Below are 26,817 nucleotides of genomic sequence, written 5' to 3'. Positions count from 1 at the left end.
TGTTTAAAACAATAGTTTCCCAGGTTCAGAATACATGCAGGTGCCTTGCTAAAAACGTAATGATCCAAAGAAAGTAACTCAGCAATATTCCCAGGACAGCGGTGATTAGTGCTGAGTTGGTATGGTACTGCGTACCAGCGTAGGCCTTGTGAAGTCATTTTAATACCAGTAATGTCTAAAACTAAATATCTTAACAAATGCAAGTTGTTACTGCTATGTCAGAGGGCAGGCAACATGTGGCGCTCTGGTTGCTGTGGAACTACACATCCCACAGCATGTCCTGTCAGAGTTTTCTCTTTAGGGCATGCTAAAACTGTGGCATGCTGGGATGTGTCGTTTCACAGCAGCTGGAGGGCCGCAGGTTGCCTACCCTGCGCTGTGTGATACTCTTACCTTAGTATACGATATAACATCTGGGCAGCCACAGCCTATGGAATGGATACACAGAAAATCAGATCCCCATCCTCTGTGTGTACTGTGTGGTATATACAATTAGCATTTAATTTCATTAAACAAAACAATTGTTCCTTAGGGGATGCGGTCAGTATCCCAGCAAAGGGGAGGGCGGAACTTAGAATACAGGAGCCGGAATCCCGACCACCAGGCTCCTGAAAGTAAGTAGCAGGGTTAGAGTGAGGGTTAGACACTAGGGGAAGGGTTCAGTTTAGGGTACAGGGAGGGAAAGGTTAGGTTTAGGCACTAGAGGGGGTGGGGGTGGGAGGTTAGGTTTATGCACCAAGGAGGGAGGGTTAGAAGAAAAGTTAGGAAACCTACTGACAGGTGTCGGTACCCTAACCCTGTTGGGATGCTGGCGTCGGGATTTTGACCACCGGTATCCCATACCCAACCCCTCCTTAGGTCTTTTTAAAATGTTTGATTAATCCCGTAGGGATCTTTTGAACAATTAATTGAATGTTAAACTTTTTTTTAGCAGTTTTGGACGTCGTATCATGGATTTATATATGTCCACATTCATGGCGCGACACAACGTTCTATCTCGAAGTTCCTTTCCATCATCACATACAGGGTGAGAACATCAGAATTTAATCTGGGGGTGTAGTACTGTGAATAGGCGCCAACGTCAGGTCACAGTCCCTTTACATGAACAGGCGCCCACGTCAGGTCACAGTCCCTTTACATGAACAGGTGCTAACATCAGGTCACAGTCCCTTTACATGGATAGGTGCTAATGTCCGGTCATAGTCCCATTACGTGAATAGGTGGCAATGTCAGGTCACAGTCCCTTTACATGAACAGGTGCTAACGTCACATCACAGTCCCGTTACATGAACGGGCGCCCGTGTCAGGTCACAGTCCCGTTACATGAACAGGCGCCCGCGTCAGGTCACAGTCCCGTTACATGAACAGGCGCCAACGTCAGGTCACAGTGCCGTTACATGAACAGGCGCCCGCGTCAGGTCACAGTGCAGTTACATGAACAGGCGCCCACGTCAGGTCACAGTGTCGTTACATGAACAGGCGCCCACGTCAGGTCACAGTGCCGTTACATGAACAGGCGCCCACGTCAGGTCACAGTCCCGTTACATGAACAGGCGCCCACGTCAGGTCACAGTCCCATTACATGAACGGGTGCTAACATCAGGTCACAGTCCCTTTACATGAACAGGCGCCCACGTCAGGTCACAGTCCCATTACATGAACGGGTGCTAACATCAGGTCACAGTCCCATTACATGAACGGGTGCTAACATCAGGTCACAGTCCCTTTACATGAACGGGTCCCAACGTCCGGTCACAGTCCCTTTACATGAACAGGTGCCAACGTCCGGTCACAGTCCCTTTACATGAACAGGTGCCAACGTCAGGTCACAGTCCCTTTACATGAACAGGTGCCAACGTCAGGTCACAGTCCCTTTACATGAACGGGTGCCAACATCAGGTCACAGTCCCATTACATGAACGGGTGCCAACGTCAGGTCACAGTCCCATTACATGAACGGGTGCTAACGTCAGGTCACAGTCCCTTTACATGAACGGGTGCTAACGTCAGGTCACAGTCCCATTACATGAACGGGTGCTAACGTCAGGTCACAGTCCCTTTACATGAACGGGTGCCAACGTTAGGTCACAGTCCCTTTACATGAACAGGTGCTAACATCAGGTCACAGTCCCTTTACATGAACAGGTGCTAACATCAGGTCACAGTCCCTTTACATGGATAGGTGCTAATGTCTGGTCATAGTCCCATTATGTGAATAGGTGCCAACGTCAGGTCACAGTCCCTTTACATGAACATGACGCTATGTTTACTATGCAAGAAGTAAAACAACCTTTATTTTACGCTGGACTACTATCACACGTATCAAAATCTTTTAATGATTTCTCCTTTAACAAAAGATGCACAAATAATTACTGACTATTTTATACATCATAGTTAGTTTAGATACCTGGAAGACGTGGAGCTAAATTATTTTATCAAATGTTTTTGAGGGTATTTGTGTAAAATACGTTTTATTTACATCCAAAAAGAGCAAATGCTATTTCCTTGATAAATAGTACTTCTTTCCTTATCATCGTACGGGGTACTGTGCGCTGATATTAATACAATTTGAAACCTTTAAAGTAGTTACCAAAACTACAGTATTGTTTATTGCTACAACTTGCTGATAGCACTAAAATTAATAACCTTTAACATTCCTGATGTACTGTAATACCCTGTAAATAACAAAACAGTGGTAATATCTTCAGGAAAATAATGTTAATAAGAGGATGATGAGAACCATTTTTAGAGTCCTTTAGGCCGTTTGTGAATTGCACACAGTAACCCTATATTTTGCATATGCTTACAGTGCAACATGCACAAGAAAATAAAGATTTTATTCACTAAAGTGCAAATTCCTGCCAAATGCAAACCTGGTCTGGAGAGCAGCAAATTCTGTCATTTATCCTATTAGAAAGTCAGGTACCATAATTGAGCTATCAGTGCATAACGAATCTAGGGCCTGATTCAGACCCACTCGCGAGCGGCTGTCCACTCGCAAGTGGGTCGATGTTCTGGACTGAGCATGCGCACGACGGAGGAAAGTCCTTCGCTCGTTGTGACTGATCAAAGGGGGCGTGCTGTCGATGTTGATTGACAGCACGCCCCCTTTGGTAGGCGTGCCGGGGGCGTGCCTCCCTGACGGGGGCGTTCCCACGGGAACGCCTCCCGTCAGAATCTGGCCCACTGACATCACTAGTGATGTCAGTGGGAGTGATTTTGGCTCTGATAGAGCCAAAATCACTCCGGAGTTTGCGGTTGAAAACCTCAACCGCAGGCTCCGGCTCGCAGTTTCGATGGTCGCGATGGTCAAGACCATCGCGGCCATCAAACTGCACGCTCGTATAGCCTGTGGGTGGTGACCCACAGCTATACGAGCGTCCAGGAGGACGCTCCATTTTCATGGAGGCCGGCCCTCATTCAGAGCGTGCGCTCTGCTCAGAGCGTACGGCTCTGAATTAGGGCCCTAGTTCCTTTACCTTCACGGTAAGGAAATTGTACAAACCACCATAACTTGGCATGGTGATTCCTAAAGTCTCCTATCCAGAGCCAAGCTCAGCACTTCTAAGATATATGCACACTGTGGGCATACAGGCTCCCAATGGCATCAATAACTGCTGTTGGACTGGATACAATGTCAGACAGTGTACATAAACCGTTAGATACAATGTTAGACAGTGTACATAAACCGTTAGATACAATGTTAGACAGTGTACATAAACCGTTAGATACAATGTTAGACAGTGTACATAAACCGTTAGATACAATGTTAGACAGTGTACATAAACCGTTAGATACAATGTTAGACAGTGTACATAAACCGTTAGATACAATGTTAGACAGTGTACATAAACAGATACAATGTTAGACAGTGTACATAAACAGTTAGATACAATGTCAGACAGTGTACATAAACAGTTAGATACAATGTCAGACAGTGTACATAAACAGTTAGATACAATGTCAGACAGTGTACATAAACCGTTAGATACAATGTCAGACAGTGTACATAAACCGTTAGATACAATGTTAGACAGTGTACATAAACCGTTAGATACAATGTTAGACAGTGTACATAAACAGATACAATGTTAGACAGTGTACATAAACAGTTAGATACAATGTTAGACAGTGTACATAAACAGTTAGATACAATGTCAGACAGTGTACATAAACAGTTAGATACAATGTCAGACAGTGTACATAAACAGTTAGATACAATGTCAGACAGTGTACATAAACAGTTAGATACAATGTCAGACAGTGTACATAAACAGTTAGATACAATGTCAGACAGTGTACATAAACCGTTAGATACAATGTCAGACAGTGTACATAAACCGTTAGATACAATGTTAGACAGTGTACATAAACCGTTAGATACAATGTTAGACAGTGTACATAAACCGTTAGATACAATGTTAGACAGTGTACATAAACAGATACAATGTTAGACAGTGTACATAAACAGTTAGATACAATGTTAGACAGTGTACATAAACAGTTAGATACAATGTCAGACAGTGTACATAAACAGTTAGATACAATGTCAGACAGTGTACATAAACAGTTAGATACAATGTCAGACAGTGTACATAAACAGTTAGATACAATGTCAGACAGTGTACATAAACAGTTAGATACAATGTCAGACAGTGTACATAAACAGTTAGATACAATGTCAGACAGTGTACATAAACAGTTAGATACAATGTTAGACAGTGTACATAAACAGTTAGATACAATGTTAGACAGTGTACATAAACAGTTAGATACAATGTTAGACAGTCTACATAAACAGTGATACAATGTCAGACAGTGTACATAAACCGTTAGATACAATGTTAGACAGTGTACATAAACCGTTAGATACAATGTTAGACAGTGTACATAAACCGTTAGATACAATGTTAGACAGTGTACATAAACAGATACAATGTTAGACAGTGTACATAAACAGTTAGATACAATGTCAGACAGTGTACATAAACAGTTAGATACAATGTCAGACAGTGTACATAAACAGTTAGATACAATGTCAGACAGTGTACATAAACAGTTAGATACAATGTCAGACAGTGTACATAAACAGTTAGATACAATGTCAGACAGTGTACATAAACAGTTAGATACAATGTCAGACAGTGGACATAAACCGTTAGATACAATGTTAGACAGGTGACCACGGGGTACGTTCAATAACCCAACAGAGGGTAATTCCGGCGGTCAGAATGCCGATGCCAGAATCCCGAAGGTAAGTAGCTGGGTTAGGGGGAGGGTTAGGTTTAGGCACTAGGGGGAGGGTTAGGTTTAGGCATCGGGGAGGGAGGGTTAGGTTTAGGCATCGGGGAGGGAGGGTTAGGTATACTTACCTCGAGCCGTCCGAATGGTAACCTAGTCAGGATGCTGGCGTCTGACATGCGGGATCCCGAATGCCGGCATCCTGTACCCAATCTGGTGACCACATCTGGCAGAGCTTAGAGATTATCTGTGATTAGCGTTAGGCCCATACATGCAGAAATTGCGCTTTTAATTGGATCTACCATGTGGAAATTGCTGGGTGTATGGGCATCTTATATATCTACCCCACACAATTTGGAAAGCAATTGGCAACTGGTTTAATAGATAAGAGGAACACTGAGCGTCCTATTTTGCAGTAATACCGTATGCTGGCAGGGCACTATAGGCCTGGCATGATTCTATTCAGCGTGATGTAAATAGCCTCGGGAGATAGCTCCCGGAGCTATTCAATTCATCGCGATGTTAGGTCAGGGAAGGCTCGTTATCGCGCCTTAAACAGGGTCTTTAGGCGCGATAACGGGCATTCCCCGACCTAACTTCCCGGCGCGAGGCTGTCTTCCAGGCGCGAAGGGCAGAAAACAGCCTCGCGCCGGGACTTTTGTCGGATTTCTTATCTCATCCCCCGGAGGGATGAGAGAAGAAATCATTAGTCGGACTTGGCAGCGCGATGTATTGAATAGCTCCGGGAGCACACTCCCGGCGCTATTTACATCGCGCTGAATAGAAGCGTGCCCAGAGACTTACGTATATAGCCAATATTTCCATAAATCTCCAATAATGATCTGCGATCAGCCGTAGCATGACTGACATGCTGCTAGCATTTAGGGCCGGTGACGGGGAGAGTTTTAGAAGACGTGAGCATATTGGCACCATTTTCTGGATGTGCCGATGCCAGCAGCTGAGTCCTTGAATGCAGCATCACTGGCCCAGGCAGCACAATTTTGCCGGACTTCCTGCGTAACCTGAGGGCTATTCAGATGGCCGAAGCCGGCAGCGTGCGGCTTTGGCATGATAACGCACAACTCTGCGACGTTAGCCTCCTGGTCTGCACCAGACCCTATATTCCAGGCTTATCATATGCAATTCAATACAATAACACCAACGTACTTATCTGTTTACATAGATTTATAAAATAAACAAATCTATCATTTTACAATAAGAACAAGGAACTTGTAAAATAATTTGGAAATTAGCTCAATTCTCATCTTCAACAATTATAAAATAAAAAAAAAAATAGTACAAAAAATACTATATTACCCGTTTTCCGGAACACAGTGTTTTAGCCTTTTATAAATAAAGAAATCGGAACAGAACTTTATCTGACTTTTCTCCTCTTGAGCGTATTAGCGAGAGGTCTGGTGCTGGACGCTGTGGTTGTAGTGATGCGTCTGCTCCGCAGATGGTGTATGATGTTATGGACGATAACATCAGACGCGTCACTTTGCGCTCTAGTAACAGTTTTGTCTTGATTCTGTGCGTTCTTACGTGGCTTAGTCAGGCTCGATTTTCTCTTTGCAGGCTTTAGTGAAACAAACTGTGACTTTACACGTGTCCTATGTTCCCCGACGGGCTGCTCATTGCGTCGGCTTGTGCCCGTTTTCTGACTTAGTCGACAGACCTGTACAAACCCCCTGGTTAGTTTCGGGGAGGAAGACTTCCTTCTGGGTCGTTTCTTAGCTTGTGCAAGTTTTCCTAAATTCTTTACCATCCTCTGTGGATTGTCCTTACGTTGTGGAGCAGCTTTTGGTTCCTTCCTCGCTGACGACTTAGGAGACGCTCTTCCAATCATTTTCTTTGGCCTCAATGTTTTTAGAGATTGTGCCCTTGAGGAACTTTGCTGAAGGTCTTCCTTGGCCTGGGTGCCTCTGGCATTAGAAGGGGAGAGAGAAAAGTGTGCATATGGCTTATCGGGGTGCCCTGATCTTGCACAAGCACTGCCGATATAGTTTGTGCTGACTGAGGATCCCCCTCCATTTGTGCTTGAGTTCAGATCCTTTCCTTTGGCAGACTCTGTGCGTACAGAAGCCACAGAACAAGTGCTCAGAGACTTCTTTTGTCCTAACTCTGGTTTATCGACATTCCCTTCGCTACTTAGACTTCTAAACAGCTTCCGAACACAGGGTGCATTGCTACCCAAGCCTGCTGCTGAATTCCTAGGAGGGGTTTTTAGAATACGATTAGTCAAGGGATCATAATACTTCAGAGGGGATTGCTTATATTTATAATATATAGAGTCCCTACTGTCAGTAGAGTATTGATTGCGGCCTCTGCTAGCGATGCAAGCTGCTTTACAAGTCCCCGGTTTTATGTCTGGGTGGGAAAGAACATAGACCATAGTCTTGGGTTGCAAAGGGGTTAAGATTTTGGTGTAGGATTCTGGAAGCTTCAGAGCACACATCCGAGTTTTCATGTCTGGTGTACTTTCTTCTGCGAAATCATCAAACACACTCTGCTGTGGTTCGTTTTTCAGGATTTTCTTTCTTATCACGGGAAAGTTGACCACACTTGTCTGAGTACCATGGCTGACCTTAACGACTTGGCATCTTGACGTTTGTCTCCACGATCTTCTACAGGGTTTAGGGTGCTTGGGTTTTAACAACCTTTCTGACTTAATACTATGAGTATCCGAGTGATGATCCTCACAAATATCTTCAAATAACTGCAGGACGTCAACTTTTTGCGATTCCTTCCAGTCACCGGCCTGTGTCTCCTCTTTCTTTTCTGTCTCTCTCTTTTTATGACGTCTCTTGCTGCCAGCATTCATTAAATTTCCATCTTCGAAGTAGCAATGGAACTTTCCCTTCCTAAACTGCTTGACAAGAGCTTCAACTTTCAAGTCATCTTCATGCATTATTTGGGACCAGGTTTTGCCAACAAAGGATGGAGGCACGTGATTCAGGGCTGGAAGAATCTCTTCTTTATGTTCAGACTTTATAGCTTTTGTATCACTTTCTGGTTTTCCATTGAGAACACATTTAAGTTTCGACTTGTAGTCTTCATCGATCTTCACACTAGATTCTTTGAGCACGTCTAAGTTTGGAATCGCCAGCTTGGAATTATCCTCTCCTAGCTGCATTGGTACATTCCATTCAAAACTTAGACTTGAACCCTCACTGCAACTAACAATCGACTTAACATTTAATGAGGAGACACTTTTATCGTCTTTTTCTGAAGACCTCATTGACGACGGTTCATGGCAGTATTTCCATATGACAGCCTCAATGATATCATCTACAAAGGTCTTACCACTGAGCAAGTGCTTCCCTTTGTCTTGAAGAGGGCTAGAACCTTCTCCAACAGTTCCCGTTCTTTTAAAGTCATTAGCCAACACGCAGTCCCTGAGATTAACTTCTTTCCTCTCCTGACATTTTAAAACGCTTCCTTTTCCAAATAATGTACCTGAGGTCAAATTACAACAGCTGCCTTGGAAATAAAATTGTCTATTTTTTATAGCACTTGTGGGGCTTGTAGTCATATTGGGACAGGGGCACTTGATTCCCTTTCCATGCTTCACGTTTCTGTTCTTATTGGGCCCTAAGCATAATACAGAAAGTGGAGTTTCAAAAGAACCAATTTTTTTTGCAGTCAACTGGTTGGGTGTAAAGAAAGGAGAGGGGCTAAAGGGAGGACTTAGAGGAACGGTATTTACTGCTGTACTTAAGGGTCCTTGCCCAATGGTTAATGTATTACTGAATGCAAGACTTCTTTGCTGAGGATCCTCTCTTGTGGAACACGGCTCTCGATCAGGATGGTTATTGCAGGTCTGTGTGAGTGCCATTTTCCTAGCGTCGTCCTTTGAGCTATGTGGACCAAGCACGCAGTTCTTGTCCAATTCCGTTTTTGCTATTTTGGAAGCAGTGGCTTTACTCGTCTGTGTTTGGGGGGGTGGTAGAATGAAGCACTGGTCTTCTGACGAAGAAGAAAGCGTGCCCACTTCTGGTATATCATCATAAGTTGGTCTGAAAAACAAAGATGTACTGTTTAAATACTTATGGAAATGTTTACCAAATGTGTTTTAATGTTATAAAAAAAAATACCCTGCAAAAAATAAATAAAAAAAATTCAAGTGAACCTGGGATAATTGCAACAATATTAATTTGCCGGGCCCTACTCTCCAGCAGGTGTTGCTCCTCTTTCATACAGTCATAATCGCTGCTAGTCCCGGCATTGTCCGAATGTGCGACGTCAGTGCTCTAGTCTCTACAAATGTCACACAATGTGTTATGTTATAGGAGAGCATACTCCCACCCTTGACCTCTGTCATTCTGTTATCTCCAATCCAGGATGTGAAGATGGTCTCAATTATCCGACCTTCTCTAGTTACCAACCTCAATAACATTGCCCGGCTACTTTCTTGTATGGATCCAATTGCTGGACCATCAGAATAGACGTGCTTACCAGATCTAGGTTATTTTAGTCCCTAACGGTGCCTGGCAGGTCCTGTACCTGTATGGTATATGAGCATTATAGCCATGAGAAGAAGAAAACAGCCAACATTTTGTTAAACCAAATTAATATTTTTAAATATCAGGACACCATAAACATTCATCTGGTCATCATCATGTCCTAAAATATAATAAATAAATGTGACAAATGTCCCAAACAGATTTGACTTTGGCATTATTTATTCAAGAAGAAAAAAAAAAAAATCCACGCGAAGAAGCCATGGGTAGATACTAAGTACCTCCTTACTGCATCCACATCAGAAGGGAAGGGTAGGTGAGCCAGGGGCTACTGTCAGTGCTGATAATTAGGAAGTGCCGACTGCTACAGCTCATCAGCCTGGAAAGTGTTATGAGGCCACTTCTGATCAAGTCCATTCTACAGAGACAATGATTATTTACAAATGGAGAAGGCTGAATACAGCTGGCAATCTTCCCAGGAGTGGCGATGCCAGCAAATCTGGCCGAAGATGCTTGAAGAACAACACTTTACACTTTAAACCTAATACTACTACCATCAGAAGATAAAAGGAAAACTGTTCAATAATAAAAACTTGGCTTAGGCGTGCAATGTTGCATCTGAAAGGAACGCAAGACTTCTGGAACAATGCCTGCTGGACAGACATGACCAGGTTACAGCTGTTTGGTCTTCATGCACAAAGCCATGTCTGACAAAAGACAAACCCAATGTATCACAACAAGAACCACAAATAACAACCGTCATACATGGTGGTAGAGTACTGTACAGGAATATGTTCGCGCATCCGTCTGACTGCTGAAGGTTAACCCTCCGACATCAGTGACCTGCAGCAGTGTGGTAAGGAGTCGTCTGCCTCTATATGACGTAATGACTTATACTGAGAATGATTACTTCACGTCACTGATACTATAGGTGCTTCCCTAAGATACTGAAACGTTATCGTTTCACAGAGCGCTTCTTCATGTATAGTTGAATAAATAATGACATAAAAAATCTGGCGTAATTGAAAACATTTAATAAAGTAAATGATGGCACCAATAGGACTATCCCAGAGCCAAGAGACACACCTCAACTCTATATAGATATACATTTATTGCACTGTATATAGTAAATATATTTGTATTCGAAAAAGACAATCAATAAGCAAATGTTCAACACACACACTATATATATATATATATATATAGTCTGCATACAGAAAATTATACTTGTGTAATAAAATAGGATAAAAAGTGAGAAAAGATAATCTCAAATATACAGTCCACGATCTTATTCCAAATTGTATAGGAGGAGCACCAGCTGTATGCGCCAATATTATGCAGATGAAGCAGTTATTAGTGTCAGTCAATCCTTAGGTGAAGATTCAAGTTAGAAAGTGGCATATGGATAGGACAATGTATCAATGTGTCACTTCAGCAAATGTAATATATCCAACCTTGACCAGCTCTTAATGCCTCCTTAGTGAGGCTCCAATTACTTATGTAATAATAAATGAGCTGCTACTCCACAAAGTCGTCCAAACCAGTGCAGGTATGTATTATATGTGGCTGGCTGACACAAGGCTCATGTCTCTGTGCGTCAAGTGACGAGGGAGAGAGAAGGGGACCGGACTTACATATCACCGCCACAGCACGCTATTCATAGCCGTAACCAGGGAGTACACGCTGATATGACGCTCACCTGGTGTATGTCCTCGGCCGTGCACAGCTGGGTCCTGCCGCTGCAACTGCGTGTGTGGGAATCCCCGTACACACGGAAGCGGCATTTCCTATTGAAGGCGGCGGGCGATGAATGCCGCCTCATGTAAGCGTATGCAGACGGCCGATTGTTGCGTACTACGCATGCATCGCAGTGCGCGTGTGCGAAAGTATCATTGCGACCGCACTGGTGTTACGAAAACCATGGAGAGCCATCGCAGAGTGATTGACAGGCAGTGAATGTTTTGGGGTGGTGACTGGGGGGAGAGGGGGGGAGGTGGTCAAAAAAACACAGGCGTACCTGACCGTTTGAACACTGTTACATGTACGTGCATAAATTACCCACTGCGACGGCATACGCAGCTTGAATGCTCACTGCGTGCAGGACGGTCTGACCTGTCGTAAGTGTGCGTGAGGCTCCAACGTTACTTGATGGTACCGATGTTTTTTCGCTGGACTGCATGGTATTACGTATGTGAGATAGGGGAAGTGGGCGTCTTTAGGTTGGTCTGCGACGACTTTGCGTTAGCATTCATTAGCATATTTTCGCAGCAGACCTGCATGTGATTACGGAGATGCGATCACAATAGCGATCTATAATGATTCAGGCCCTATATCCCCAACCCACCTTAAAAAATGCATTCCGATGCCTCCGACAGGTGCTGGCGCAGCTGCTCGTTAGGAGGAACGTTCCTCCATATTTGGTAGGCCTGTCCGAAACTTACTGGTTCCTGGATAGATATTAAAAATCTGATTTCTGCGATTCTCCAGCTCCCGATACCCTTGGAACCTAACTGTTATCTCGCACTATCCCCGCGGTCACCCACCACCAGCAAAATAAACTTATTAGGCACATTCTCTCTGCAGACAGCCGTCAGCTTACCTGACCGGAAACCGCTGCCCAGTCCCTGTCTTCATTCAATTATTAGTAGGATATAGCACATCCACCACATGGAGTTCATAACCGTCAGCATTATTAGGGAGTCCTCCAGGCCCTTTGACAAGGTCTGGGGTCCTTGGCTACCCTTTTATGCTAGTTCCCCCTACACATAATCTCCTCTCCCACCTTTTTCCTCTTTTCCCCTCTCTCTGATGCTGGCCATACACGGGACGATTTTTCACACGATTTGGGCAGTTTCTACAGGTTGTACAGACCAATCTTATGAAAATATGTGTATTTTGTGTCTTCTAAGACCCCCGTTGCGCGTCCCCGCCGTCCTCTAGTTGGATCGCAGATCAAATGGTTTTGCAGAGAGACCTACGATCTTCTGAGTACAACCTGATTCACTTCTATGCATCTTATCCTACGATCTTAATGATCAATCGTACACCACTTCACCACATCTTATGAAGAATTTCAAGGGAAGAATTTTAAGGGAAATCGTACAACTGATCTTACCAACTTTGAATCTCACCGTGTATGGCCACCTTAAGGGGCAGATTCAATTAGAAGAGAAAAGTCCAGTACTTTTCGCATGCCGAACTTTTCGGCGACATCGCTGGTTTGGCATGCGAAAAAGTATCGCGAGCGTTCCCGCTTATCCCCGTATTTAATTACAAAGGACGCGAAAACGCGTCCCGGCGACACACAAACCATCAAAAAGTGCTGACAGATATGGGGAAATCAGCCTGACACCCCCCAAAAGATGCACTGGCAAGGGGGATCACTATGTATACCCCTGAATAGCCCTGCTGGAGGTATTTGCGGTGCTTAAATGCTCTCAGTTGGTGCTATTTTGCGTCTTTGCACAAGTGGTGAAGAATAGTATTTTGCAGGTTGTTTTGCAAAAAAAAAAAGCAGTCCCAGCAAATTTGGGGTAGATGAAAATGGGGGCAAACATGGTTAAAAATTGCTAAAGTGAGGTCTTAAAAAGCGTTAAAAACGCACCTTCACCAAACACCTGTAATAAAAAAAAACACCTCCCCCATACTTGCAGACCCCCCCCCCCAAAGTCTATTTCGCTAGTTTTTAAGTTTGTACTCCAACTTTGAACTTTTTCGCCCCCTTTTTCAAAGACATTCTTTAATTCTTTTTTTGACGCAGTTTACCTTTAAGGACCTGTCCTAAGGTCATAAAACCGCTATTATGCACTTTTTTCCGCCAGCTATTCATAGGCAAAACTTTTCCGCCGGGTACATTGCATTGCGTTTTCGCAACCGGCGAAAAGTCGCAACAATTGAATATGGGGATACGTTTCCGCTGGTGAAATGAAGTCACCGGCGAAACTTTTTCGCCGCTAATTGAATACGGCCCTAAGACGGTTCTAGCCCCGCTGTCTCCTTCCCCCACTTATCTTTTCTTCTTTATAAATCCCCATATAGTTCCACTGCTGTTACCGTTTATCATTACTGGCACTCCAGCTGCCTGGTTACTTACGGCTGTCATGTGATTGCGCATTTTCTGCTTGTTATTTTGCTACTGTGCTGACCTTTTAATAAACACGTACTTAAAAAAAAAAAAAAAAAAAAAGAAAAAAAAGAATCCAGCAAATACATTAACATCTGGAGCGACGTTACGAAAAGCGACGTTCCGCGGGGCTTTATCACAAGAAGTCTGTGGACAAAACACATTAGACCAGGTGTTGCTTTTCTTAGGAAACTCCAATTATAAATGTTCTATCGGCCAAGCTGGTACCAAAGTATATATATATTTTTTTTAAAGTATTTTTATTCATATGTAACAAAAATATAATATCTCATTTCATACTGAGAAACACAAATCAAAACGACAAACAAATAAATCATGAGAAAAGTTCATTAAACATGCACATCATAAATGAAGCTAGTGATTATCAATATGTTACCTTCCGCACATTTATTAATATTTATTTAAATAGTGCTGGCAAATTCTAAGGGCTTTACAACTGCACATATAAAAGTTCTGGCGTAAAGATGAATGCCCATTTCTTGCTGGGAAGCTATGGCCATCTGCAAAATAGTAACACGGGCATTTCAAATCGCGAGGTATTAAAATTCAAAGATGGTGCCGAAACCCAGTGAAGAGCAATGATTTATATCACATACAGTATCCGCTGGGCATATTAGAGCAGGGATGGGCAAACTGTGGCCCGCCGGGCAATTTATGTCCCACGCCAACACAGCCTGTACGCTGCCCTCTCCTCCAAGCTACCTCGGAACTTTAGGGCATCCTTTAAAGCGGCTGACGGCTCCCTGGGAGCAGAACCAGGGTCACGCAGGATTGTGAGAGTGCGCTGGCGGCTGTGGACGCCTCACATTACTTACACCAGCGTAGAGAGGTCAGTGAGTCAATCGCAGCGTCAGCGTGCTCTAGTGAAGAGGAAAGAGTGCTCCAGTGGCAAAGGGAAGTAGGCTGGGCGGAATTCTGATGGGCATATTGGGATTATCATGGGTATGTGGAAGAGAGGGCATATAGGGGGCATATGGAGCGGAGAGCCTATAAAGGGTGCGTAGAGGAGTGTGATGGCTGATCAGGATCGTGTGTAGGGGTCTAGGCATTTTAGGAACATGTCGTCCACCTATTTTATTTATCTATCTTGCGGCCCCCGACCCCTTACTAAAGTTCTTTAAGTGCCCCCCCCAGATATAATTGCCCATCCGTATATTAGAGTAATTGCCAGTACACATGTACCCTCCAAATCACTAAATGTGCCTTATGGAATCCACACTGTCACAACTTATCGTTATTGTCACCAATAGACCACATCGCCCCAACAACTACTGTCACCAACTTCTACATTCACTGCTCCCGAGACTGCTGCTGTATCACACCAGAACCAAACTGCTCCCGAGACTGCTGCTGTATCACACCTGAACCAAACTGCTCCCGAGACTGCTGCTGTATCACACCTGAACCAAACTGCTCCCGAGACTGCTGCTGTATCACACCTGAACCAAACTCTTTACATAGCCCTTGATAAAGTGGCTCCAGCTACCCATCACACTCCACATAAACTGAAATGACAGCCGTGGCTTTCCACAGTAATAAAACGTCTACATAACTCTCACGTAACGTAGAATGTCAGTGGCGTAGCTCTCTTACCCCAAATGACTTCCTCACATACCGTATAATACGAATCCAACCATCTCTCATTCTAACCTTCTGTCCTGTGCTCATTGTCTACCCGATCTGTGTCACCCCTGCCTGTCTGCTCCTCCCCTTTACAATGTAAGCTCTCACGAGCAGGGCCCTCTTCCTTCATATGCTTTTCCTTCCTTTACTTATATTTTAATCTACTCTATACGCCTTACACCAGCATCTAACCCTACGCTATACTCCTTACACCAGCACCTAACCCTACTCCTTACACCAGCACCTAACCCTACTCTATCCTCCTTACACCAGCACCTAACCCTACTATATATACTCCTTACACCAGCACCTAACCCTAATCTATACTCCTTACACCGGCAACTAACCCTACTCTATATACTCCTTACACCAGCACCTAACCCTACTCTATACTCCTTACACCGGCACCTAACCCTACTCTATACTCGTTACACCGGCACCTAACCCTACTTTATACTCCTTACACCGGCACCTAACCCTACTCTATAACAAGAGATATGGTAAGAACTTACCTTTGTTATCTCTGTTTCTACGAAGTCCATAGGGTCCACAGGGTTGACCTTGGGGTATAGCTGGATCTGGATCCACGGGCACCACACAGTTAAAGCTTTTACTGCTCCCAGGATGCACTTGGGTCCGTCCTCCTCTATACCCCACCCCCGAGCCACAGGCACCTCAGTTGGTAAGCAGCCAAGGCCGGAGGAGGAGACTAAACAGAGAGAAGGAAGACTGGAACACACAAGAAACCATACTCACAGAAATGGGAGACGGAAAACCGGTGACCAGTCACACAGCCCATTTGAAGCCAGGTGCGTCAGGGCGGGCACCCTGTGGACCCTATGGACTTCGTAGAAACAGAGATAACAAAGGTAAGTTCTTACCATATCTCTTGTTTTCTACTTCAGGGTCCATAGGGGGTCCACAGAGTTGACCTTGGGGATGTCCCAAAGCAGTTCTCCTGTGCAGAAAGGAGAATCCTGCGCCCAAAGGATGCATCCTGAGAGGCAAAGGTGTCAAACGCATAAAACCTCAAAAATGTCTGAATTGAAGACCAAGTGGCCGCCTTACAGAGCTGAACAGCAGAGGCACCACGTCAAGCAGCCCAAGAAGGACCCACAGACCGAGTGGAATGAGCCTTAACAGAGGCTGGAACAGGTAAACGTTCCTGTATATAAGCCTCCCTAATAACAGAACAAAGCCAACGGGCAAACGTTTGTTTGTTGGCAGGCCAACCCCTCTTATGAAAACCAAAGAGGACAACCAAGGAATCGGACTTTCTTACAGAAGCAGTCCGATCAACATAAACTCTGAGAGCACGGACAACGTCCAATGAAGCCTCACCAGCTGTAAGATCAGGAGATTGAAAAGCTGGTACCACAAGTTCCTGATTGATGTGGAACTTAGGGCCTGATTCAGACCCACTCGCAAGCAGCTGTCCGCTCGCAAGTGGGTCGATGGTGTGCACTGAGCATGCGCACGACGGAGGGAGCTCCGTCGTGCGCATGCGCCAGACGCGACGAGCGAAGGAAAGTCCTTCGCTCGTTGTGTCTGATCAAAGGGGGCGGCTGTCGATGTTGATTGACAGCACGCCCCCTTTGGTAGGCGTGCCGGGGGCGTGCCTCCCATCAGAAGCCGGCCCACTGACATCACTAGTGATGTCAGTGGGAGTGGTTTTGGCTCTGATAGAGCCAAAATCACTCCGGAGCTTGCGGTTGAAAACCTCAACCGCAGGCTCCGGCTCGCAGTTTCGATGGTCACGACCATCAAACTGCACGCTCGTATAGCCTGTGGGTGGTGACCCACAGCTATACGAGCGTCCAGGAGGACGCTCCATTTTCATGGAGGGCGGCCCTCATTCAGAGCGTGCGCTCTGCTCAGAGCGTACGGCTCTGAATGAGGGCCTTAGAGACTACTTTAGGCAAAAACTCAGGACGAGTACGAAGCACGGCCCTGTCCTGGTGAAAAATTAGGAAGGGGGGACTACATGAAAGTGCCCCCAACTCGGATACCCTCCTGGCTGAAGCAATTGCCAGGAGAAACAGTTTTCAGTGTTAACCACTTGAGGTCAACGGACTCAAGAGGCTCCAAGGGAGGTCCCTGCAGGACCCGAAGAACCACCGCCAAGTCCCATGGAGCCACTGGAGGCACAAAGGGAGGTTGAACCCTAAGCACACCCTGGAAAAAGGTGTGAACATCAGGCAGGGTAGCAATCCGTCATTGGAACCAAACAGACAGAGCCGATACGTGAACCTTCAGGGAAGCAAGACGTAAGCCCAGGTCAAGACCTGACTGTAGAAATGCCAAAATCCTAGAAACCCTGAACACCTGAGGATCAAAGTTTCTGGACTCACACCACTGAAAGTAAGTGTGCCACACTCTGTGGTAAATCCGTGCAGAGGCAGGCTTGCGCGCCCTCAGCATGGTACCGATGACAGAGGTTGAAAAACCCCGGGACCTTAAGACGGCTGTCTCAAGAGCCACGCCGTCAAAGACAGCCGACCCAGATCCGGGTTAAGGCAGGGCCCCTGAGACAGCAGGTCCAGACGCTGAGGCAGAAGGAACGGAGCGTCTACAGACAAGCTTCTGAGATCGGAGTACCTAGGACGTCTGGGCCACGCTGGAGCCACCAGCAGAAACGTGCCCCCGTCCTGTTTGATTTTTCTGAGTACCCGAGGTAGCAGGGAGATCGGAGGGAACAGGTACGCTAGGTGAAACGTCCATTTCACCGACAGTGCGTCCACTAGGCTTGCGCCTGCATCTCTTGTCCTTGAGCCGTACACAGGCAACTTGCAGTTGTGACGGGAGGCCATCAGGTTCAACTCCGGCAGTCCCCATTTGTCCACGAGAAGTTGAAACACCTCTGGGTGAAGCGACCATTCCCCGGGATGCACGTCGTGACGGCTGAGGAAGTCTGCCTCCCAGTTGAGGACTCCCGGGATGAAGACTGCCGAGATTGCCGGAAGGTGGCACTCCGCCCAAGCCAGGATCTGAGACACCTCTGACATTGCAGCTCGACTGCGAGTCCCTCCCTGGTGATTTATGTACGCTACCGTGGTAGCGTTGTCCGATTGCACCTGAACTGCTCTTTCGTGAAGAACGGTGCCTGACGACAGTAGAGCACGGTACACCGCCCGCAGCTCTAGAACGTTTATGGGAAGGGCGGCTTCCTCCGCTGACCAACGGCCCTGAAGAGACAACGAGCCGGTCACTGCCCCCCAACCCCGGAGACTGGCAGCTGTCGTAAGCAGAACCCAGTCCGGGATCCAAAAGGGGCGACCCTGGACGAGATGAGCTGACTGAAGCCACCACGCCAGAGACCGGCGCACTTCCGGGGACAAAACCAGCATCTGGGATCGGATCCGGTGAGGTAACCCATTCCACTCCAATAGAATCTGCCCCTACAGGGGCCTGGAATGGAACTGGGCAAATTCCACCATGTCGAATGCCGACACCATGGACCCCAGGACTCTCATTGCTGAATTGACCGACACTCTGCCACTGCTCAGGTAACTGTGTATCGTCAGTTGTATTGAGGACACCTTTTCCGGAGTCAAGAAAATCCTTTGTTGACCAGAATCCAGAAGTGCTCCCAGATGGACCATCTGTTGTGATGGGATCAGAGAGGACTTCTTCCAATTTATCAACCACCACTGTGCTTGAAGACAAGCAATGGTCAGGTGGAGACGTCGAAGAAGCACCTCCGGGGAGCTTTCCAGCAGCAGAAGATCGTCCAGGTATGGCAACAGCCGTATACCCTGACCCCGAAGGTGGGCAGCCATAACTGCCATCACCTTGGTGAACACCCTCGGACCCGTGGAAAGGCCGAAAGGCAACGCCCGAAACTGGTAGTGATGGTTCAGGATAGCAAACCTCAGATACCGCTGATGTGCCGGTGCTATGGGCACATGGAGATAGGCGTCCTGGATATCGAGGGAGACCGTGTAATCCCCGGGTTCCATCGCCAGAATGATGGAACATAAAGTTTCCATCCTGAACCTGGGAAATCTGACGAATTTGTTCAGAGACTTCAAATTCAGGATAGGGCGAAGAGAACCATTGGGTTTCTGCACCAGAAAGAGTAGAATAGTACCCCGTCCCGCGCTGAGACTGCGGAACGGGAACAATGACCCCTGCTTCTAGCAAGGATTCTATAGCTACCTGAATCTGGACAGCTTTGGTCTTGTCCAGAGAAGGACTCGTACAGAAAAACTGGCGGGGCGGCCTGAACCGAAAAGACAGGGCGTACCCCTGAGAGACTACTTCTCGAACCCAGGCATCCGTGGTGGTATTGTGCCAACACTGGGCGAATTGGAGAAGTCGGCCTCCCATTCTGGGGTCCCCCAGAGAGAGGCCCGTCCCATCAGGCAGCAGGTTTATCCTCCTGCTTGGAAGAAGGGCGCCGAGCACTCCAAGCCTGCTTCTTGGGCTTGGGTGCAGCCTTGGTAGCCGAATGTCTCGGAAAGGACTGACCCTTGGCCTTACCCTGAACCCGAAAGGACCGAGAGGCACAGCTCCGAACCTTAGCCGGCGCTGAACCCAAAGGAAGGAAGGCCGACTTGCATTTAGCCAAGGTATCCACTATTTTGTCCAAGTCCGGAACAAATAGTAACTCACCATTAAAAGGCAATGCCTCCAGACCCTTTTTAGAGTCCGCATCTGCTCGCCAAGACCTCAGCCACAAGGACCGACGAGCAGACACAGCTGCAGCCGACACCCTAGAGGTCAGCAGAGTAGCATCCAACGAAGCTTCCCCTACATAGGAAGCGGCATCCCTCATTTGTCCAATTAACGCTCTCTGGATCTCCGGAGCATCCTCTGGAAAAGTATCCTCCAAAGCGTTAGCCCAGCTCTCAATGGCCTTAGCCACCCATGAGATGGCCATGGACGGGCGCACCACCGCCCCTGAAAGGGAGTAAATGGATTTCAAACATATCTCGACCTTCCTGTCTGTGGGATCTTTCAAAGAGGAAATAGACGGTAATGGGAGCGTAGCGCTCTTAATGAAGCGGGTGACATGGGAATCCACAGCCGGTGGAGTTTCCCACTTCCTGCAATGCGCTTCAGGAAAAGGATAATTCGATGCCAACCTCTTTTGTGGTTGGAATCTCTTACTGGGCAACTGCCAGGCCCCCGCCATATGATCTGTCAACTGGTCAGACAAGGGAAAGACACTTGACGTAACCTTAGCTTTTTTAAAGTTAGGGTACTTAGATTTCGGGGCCGGTGCATCATCCTCTATATGAAGGATAGCGCGCACCACCCTAACCAATGCCGGTACATTAATGGAATATTTAGTCTCCATCTCCTGGGCCGCGGCGTCACAGTTAGTGTCTTCATGAACTTCTCCATCATCCGAAGACACATCCGAGTCCGACAGCTGCGCTGTTAGAGAACTCACAACCTGACGCTTGGGCGCCTTAGGGGGCAAATTACTCTGCAACATAGACTGAAAAACAGGAGGATGAGGCCGCCAGGCTCTGCACAGAGCTGGAGAGTACATCCACCCAAGGTGGAGGCGCTGCATGAGGATAACCCTGAAAAGGCACCATCGACTGCTCACAGGGGGGGACTGGACATACACAGGCACCCCCGCATAAGGACCCACAGTTTGAGACCCGTGGGGAGACTGCAATAAATGCGGAATACCCGGGGAATGGGGAATGTTAGGCTGGGGCAACGCCCTAACAGGCACCGCAGCCGGCACCGCCAAACGGTCCGCAATAGATGCCAACACCTGGGAAAACATCGCCCAAGGAGGATCCTGTGAAATAGGGGGCACAGAGGGGCCAGGCACCAGCTGGCACCGCCCGCACAGACCATCCTGAGATAGATCCCCCCTATCAACTCCAGCAGCACAGCGTCTGCAGGAAAACAGCACAGGAGCTCCGGAGTGCTCAGTCTCCTCATCAGACATGATACAGAAATGCTCAATGAAAACGTATCACCAGAGGGAATATGGTGAAAACACCTCCGCACTCACAGCATGCAACACAAACAGCCCACAATATGGAACTGTGCAGCACACAACTGTATGTGACTGACCTCGCAAATACTTGATTTATACAAGCGAGGTCCACAGAAAAAAGCCCTTCCCCCACACACCTGTCGGGCCGTATGGAAAAGGAAAGGGATAGGTACAAGCTGACAGTAAGTTAGAAATAAGTCACAGACAGCAGCACTAGCAAAAGTCACATACAATGCAGTAAGGATTTGACTCACCGCACCTTCCGCTAAAATCACCCTCCCAGATTCAGTGTCTGGGAGGGCTATAGCGCTGCGTACACTATCCCTTTGCAGAGGAGAGGTACACAGGGGGACCGGTCCATGCACCGCCTGGGAGTCTGCGTTACAGCCTTGAAGATGGCCGCCGGAGAGCTCTGAGGAGTGGCCGCATGAAGAACAGCTCAGCGACGCCAGCACACATGAGAGAAGGCGCGCTGAGCTGAGGGGAGGAGCCGCTAAACCAGGGAAGGCTGCCTCCCCTGGCTAGCAATTAACCCCAGGGACGCTGGTTCCCCTCCAGCCATTATTCCCTGGTGGTCCAGCGGACGCGCGGGGTATGCCTGCAGAGAGGGGAGCCTGCCGACGCTACTAGCGCCGCCGGTCTGTCCCCAGAGACCAGCGGCTAGAGACTACATTTCCCCCGCGTGCAGCGCTGATAGCGCTGCTCGCGGCTTACCTGAATCCCCATGAGCCCGGCAGCAGTCAGTGGGAGGTCCCGGAGCCACGCTAGTACTGACTCCGGGGTCCCGCTGCGATCCCCAGATCAGTACTGGCGTCGCAGCGCCAGCGGGGCTGTTGGAGCGGCAGCGTGGATGTCCAGCTGGACAGTCTGATGCTGACGCTCAGAAGAGTAAAAAATAAAACAATAAATCTTCTATCTTCTTAAAAATAAAGCTTAGGGGCTGTCATAAACAGCCCCACTGCGACAGGGTGACCCGACTCCGGCCGGGCACCAACTAAAACTGAGGTGCCTGTGGCTCGGGGGCGGGGTATAGAGGAGGACGGACCCAAGTGCATCCTGGGAGCAGTGAAAGCTTTAACTGCGTGGTGCCCGTGGATCCAGATCCAGCTATACCCCAAGGTCAACCCTGTGGACCCCTATGGACCCTGAAGTAGAAATACTCCTTACACCAGCCCCTAACCCTACTCTATATACTCCTTACACCAGCACCTAGCCCTACTCTATACTCCTTACACCAGCACCTAACCCTACTCTATACTCCTTACACCAGCCCCTAACCCTACTCTATACTCCTTACACCAGCCCCTAACCCTACTCTATACTCCTTACACCAGCACCTAACCCTACTCTATACCCCTTATACCAGCACCTAACCCTACTCTATACTCCTTACACCAGCACCTAACCCTACTCTATACCCCTTATACCAGCACCTAACCCTACTCTATACTCCTTACACCAGCACCTAACCCTACTCTATATACTCCTTACACCAGCCCCTAACCCTACTCTATATACTCCTTACACCAGCCCCTAACCCTACTCTATACTCCATACACCAGCACCTAACCCTACTCTATACTCCTTACACCAGCACCTAACCCTACTCTATACTCCTTACACCAGCACCTAACCCTACTCTATACTCCTTACACCAGCACCTAACCCTACTCTATACTCCTTACACCAGCACCTAACCCTACTCTATACTCCTTACATCAGCACCTAATCCTATTCTATACTCCTTACACCAGCACCTAACCCTACTGTATATACTCCTTACACCAGCCCCTAACCCTACTCTATACTCCATACACCAGCCCCTAACCCTACTCTATACTCCTTACACCAGCACCTAACCCTACTCTATACTCCATACACCAGCCCCTAACCCTACTCTATACTCCTTACACCAGCCCTAACTCTCTCTATACTCCTTACACCAGCCCCTAACCCTACTCTCTACTCCTTACACCAGCACCTAACCCTACTTGACTTTTGCCATCCTGCTACTGTTGCAGCAATGTTTATATACCATGTACTTGTCCTGCAATGTCTTATACTGTATGTCACTGTATTCTTGTTCTGTTCAACTGTTTATGTACTCTGTAAGGCGCTGCAGAACCCTTGTGGCACCATATAAAGGATAATAATCATAATAAATGCCAATGAACAGTAGCTCTATCAACAACCACAAACAGCTCTTTTCACTTGCATTGATGACTATGGTCTATAGCACTTATCAATTCATCGCTGCAGAGGTTGGCGCTAATGACGGGATTGCTGACTGTAATGTTTTCAGACATTCTTCAAAGGGGAGGAAATGTCAGAAGGTAAATTCAATTTGCCACTCCGGAGACATTGCCAGGAAACAAGAACCTTTCTCCTATGTACTGACAGCTGATCAGGCTTTTACGCTATCAGTAAATATGCCGGAACCTCTCCCCAAACATGGACTTTCTGTATGATGCTGAGTATTTAATTACTGACTTGCCAGAGCCGGGCATCTTCCAGCACTGTGACAACCAACATGTGTGCTATAGACAAGGTGTATTCTGCAATAAGGGCAATGTGTATGTTATGCAAGGTTGTCAGGCAGAAACTGGACCAAGGAGCTGACAGGCGGAATATGAAAGTAGGAGATGGTGACATGGAGGGAGAATTATTCTGGCTGTATGGAATGATTTTACAGTTATGTTGTGTGTGATGCATACATAAACACTAACTATATCTATATATATATATATCTATATATATTTTACCAGTTATGTATATAGCGCACACATATTCCGCAGTGCTATACAGAGAATATTTGGTCATTCACATCATTGACGTGAATATATATATATATATATATATATATATATATAACAGTGTCAGTACCTATTGTAGGTGCTCGATGCCGGGTGCATCATACCAGTCATCAGCAACTGATGCTGCTTAGGGTGTATACTCATTTGGTCAGAGCCGTCTTCATGTCATTGTAGGTTATGGGTATAAATCACGATCCCTCACATATACAACAGGTCAGAGCCGTCTTCATGTCATTGTAGGTTATGGGTATAAATCACGATCCCTCGCATATACACTAGCTGCACCACGATGTTGGTGATTTATAAATAAAAAGAGGTTGAGGATTATCTTCCAAAATCCATGCTATATTCAACATGGTTCTCATGTCACACTACAACAATTATACTAACTTCTCCAACACCTTACTGTGACGTCAATCTGGGTTATGTTAGTCCCCACCTGTACCTGGCAGCTCCTACCGCTGTCTGTAACGAGCAATGTTATACTCCCATGTACACAGATCAATCATCAGGAGTCCCCATGTCACTGACTGTATATTGTATGGTGACATGATGTAATGTCCCTATGTCACTTACTGTATATTGTATGGTGACGTAATGTCCCTAGGTCACTGACTGTATATTGTATGGTGACATGATGTAATGTCCCTAGGTCACTGACTGTATATTGTATGGTGACATGATGTAATGTCCCTAGGTCACTGACTGTATATTGTATGGTGACATGATGTAATGTCCCTATGTCACTGACTGTATATTGTATGGAGACATGATGTAATGTCCCTATGTCACTGACTGTATATTGTATGGTGACATGATGTAATGTCCCTATGTCACTGACTGTATATTGTATGGTGACTATGTAATGTCCCTATGTCACTGACTGTATAATGTATGGTGACATGATGTAATGTCCCTAGGTCACTGACTGTATATTGTATGGTGACATAATGTCCCTAGGTCACTGACTGTATATTGTATGGTGACATGATGTAACGTCCCTATGTCACTGACTGTATATTGTATGGAGACATGATGTAATATCCCTAGGTCACTGACTGTATATTGTATGGTGACGTGATGTAATGTCCCTAGGTCACTGACTGTATATTGTATGGAGACATGATGTAATGTCCCTATGTCACTGACCGTATATTGTATGGTGACATGATGTAATGTCCCTATGTCACTGACTGTATATTGTATGGTGACGTAATGTACCTATGTCACTGACTGTATATTGTATGGTGACATGATGTAATGTCCCTAGGTCACTGACTGTATATTGTATGGTGACATGATGTAATGTCCCTAGGTCACCGACTGTATATTGTATGGTGGCATGATGTAATGTCCCTATGTCACTGACTGTATATTGTATGGTGACATGATGTAATGTCCCTGTGTCTCTGACTGTATATTGTATGGTGACATGATGTAATGTCCCTAAGTTACTGACTGTATATTGTATGGTGACGTGATGTAACGTCCCTATGTCACTGACTGTATAATGTATGGTGACATGATGTAATGTCCCTAGGTCACTGACTGTATATTGTATGGTGACATGATGTAATGTCCCTATGTCACTGACTGTATATTGTATGGTGACATGATGTAACGTCTCTAGGTCACTGACTGTATATTGTATGGTGACATGATGTAACGTCCCTAGGTCACTGACTGTATATTGTATGGTGACATGGTGTAACGTCTCTAGGTCACTGACTGTATATTGTATGGTGACATGATGTAATGTCTCTATGTCACTGACTGTATATTGTATGGTGACATGATTTAATAACGTAACCTTTTTTTTTCTATAAAAAGGTCAAAGTTCTTTAATTCGTTAATAAACTCCAGCAGGAAATACAAAATGAGTCAAAAAATTATGAGTTACTGTCTGTTTAATGGATCTCCCTATACCTATAGTAACTATTAACCTGCCCGGGAGAGCCACTTATATAAAGGCTTGTTAATGACAAAGAATGTGGCAGTTTAAGGAATAAATGACAGGCAATCGCGCCATTCCATACTGAGGACAGGATGTATCAATGCCAAAAATGCGGTATAATGTCGGCAACACATGTGGTTCCCCAGATGTATTAAAAAGGGTCGGCAGCAGATATCAGAGATATACACTGCAGACCTGGGTGCCACTTGCTGGGGGCAGCATAGCAGGTATCCCCGGCATCAGTGCCCCAGTGAGAGGCTGGCCTGGTGGTGCCACCCAGAGGTCGGGTGATTCCCATTTATCTTTTGGTCATTATTAGTTATTTTTGTGTGTGTGTGTGGGGGGGTCGCAGGTGGTAAATTGTGATGCGGTAGGTGGGGGGATAAGGTTGGGGTTACTTTGGCTGTATGGAGGCATCCTGGCCCGCCCTAGCATTAAAGGGGCAGATCCAGCAGTGACGATGTGGGGGGTTGCACAGTAATGTTGTTTCTTGTGGCAGCCTGACCCCCTAAATCTGCCCCTAGCATTTCCTATAGAAGCCTATAGTTTTCTATTCAAAATAAGCCTAAAAAAATAAGCCTGTACATAAGCGGCTTGCTTATGTACAGGCCGAT

General features: G+C 46.3%; 1 protein-coding gene across 3 annotated transcripts in view; it reads right to left on the bottom strand.

Moving 5' to 3' along the window:
- Positions 1–5,824: 5,824 nt before the first annotated feature.
- Positions 5,825–26,817, bottom strand: part of ZDBF2 (zinc finger DBF-type containing 2) — a 46,181-nt gene continuing 25,188 nt past the window's right edge. For all 3 annotated transcript variants that reach the window (XM_088449483.1, XM_088449484.1, XM_088449485.1), the window contains one exon: positions 5,825–9,260. In XM_088449483.1, coding sequence (XP_088305609.1) covers positions 6,617–9,260 — 2,644 coding nt within the window. In that variant the 3' untranslated portion in view covers positions 5,825–6,616. The remainder of the gene's footprint in view (positions 9,261–26,817) is intronic.

The sequence above is a fragment of the Taudactylus pleione genome, unplaced genomic scaffold (genome assembly GCF_031769625.1).
Source record: "Taudactylus pleione unplaced genomic scaffold, aTauple2 ptg000486l, whole genome shotgun sequence".
Classification (NCBI taxonomy): domain Eukaryota; kingdom Metazoa; phylum Chordata; class Amphibia; order Anura; family Myobatrachidae; genus Taudactylus; species Taudactylus pleione.
This window is presented reverse-complemented; position numbering and strand designations above follow the sequence as displayed.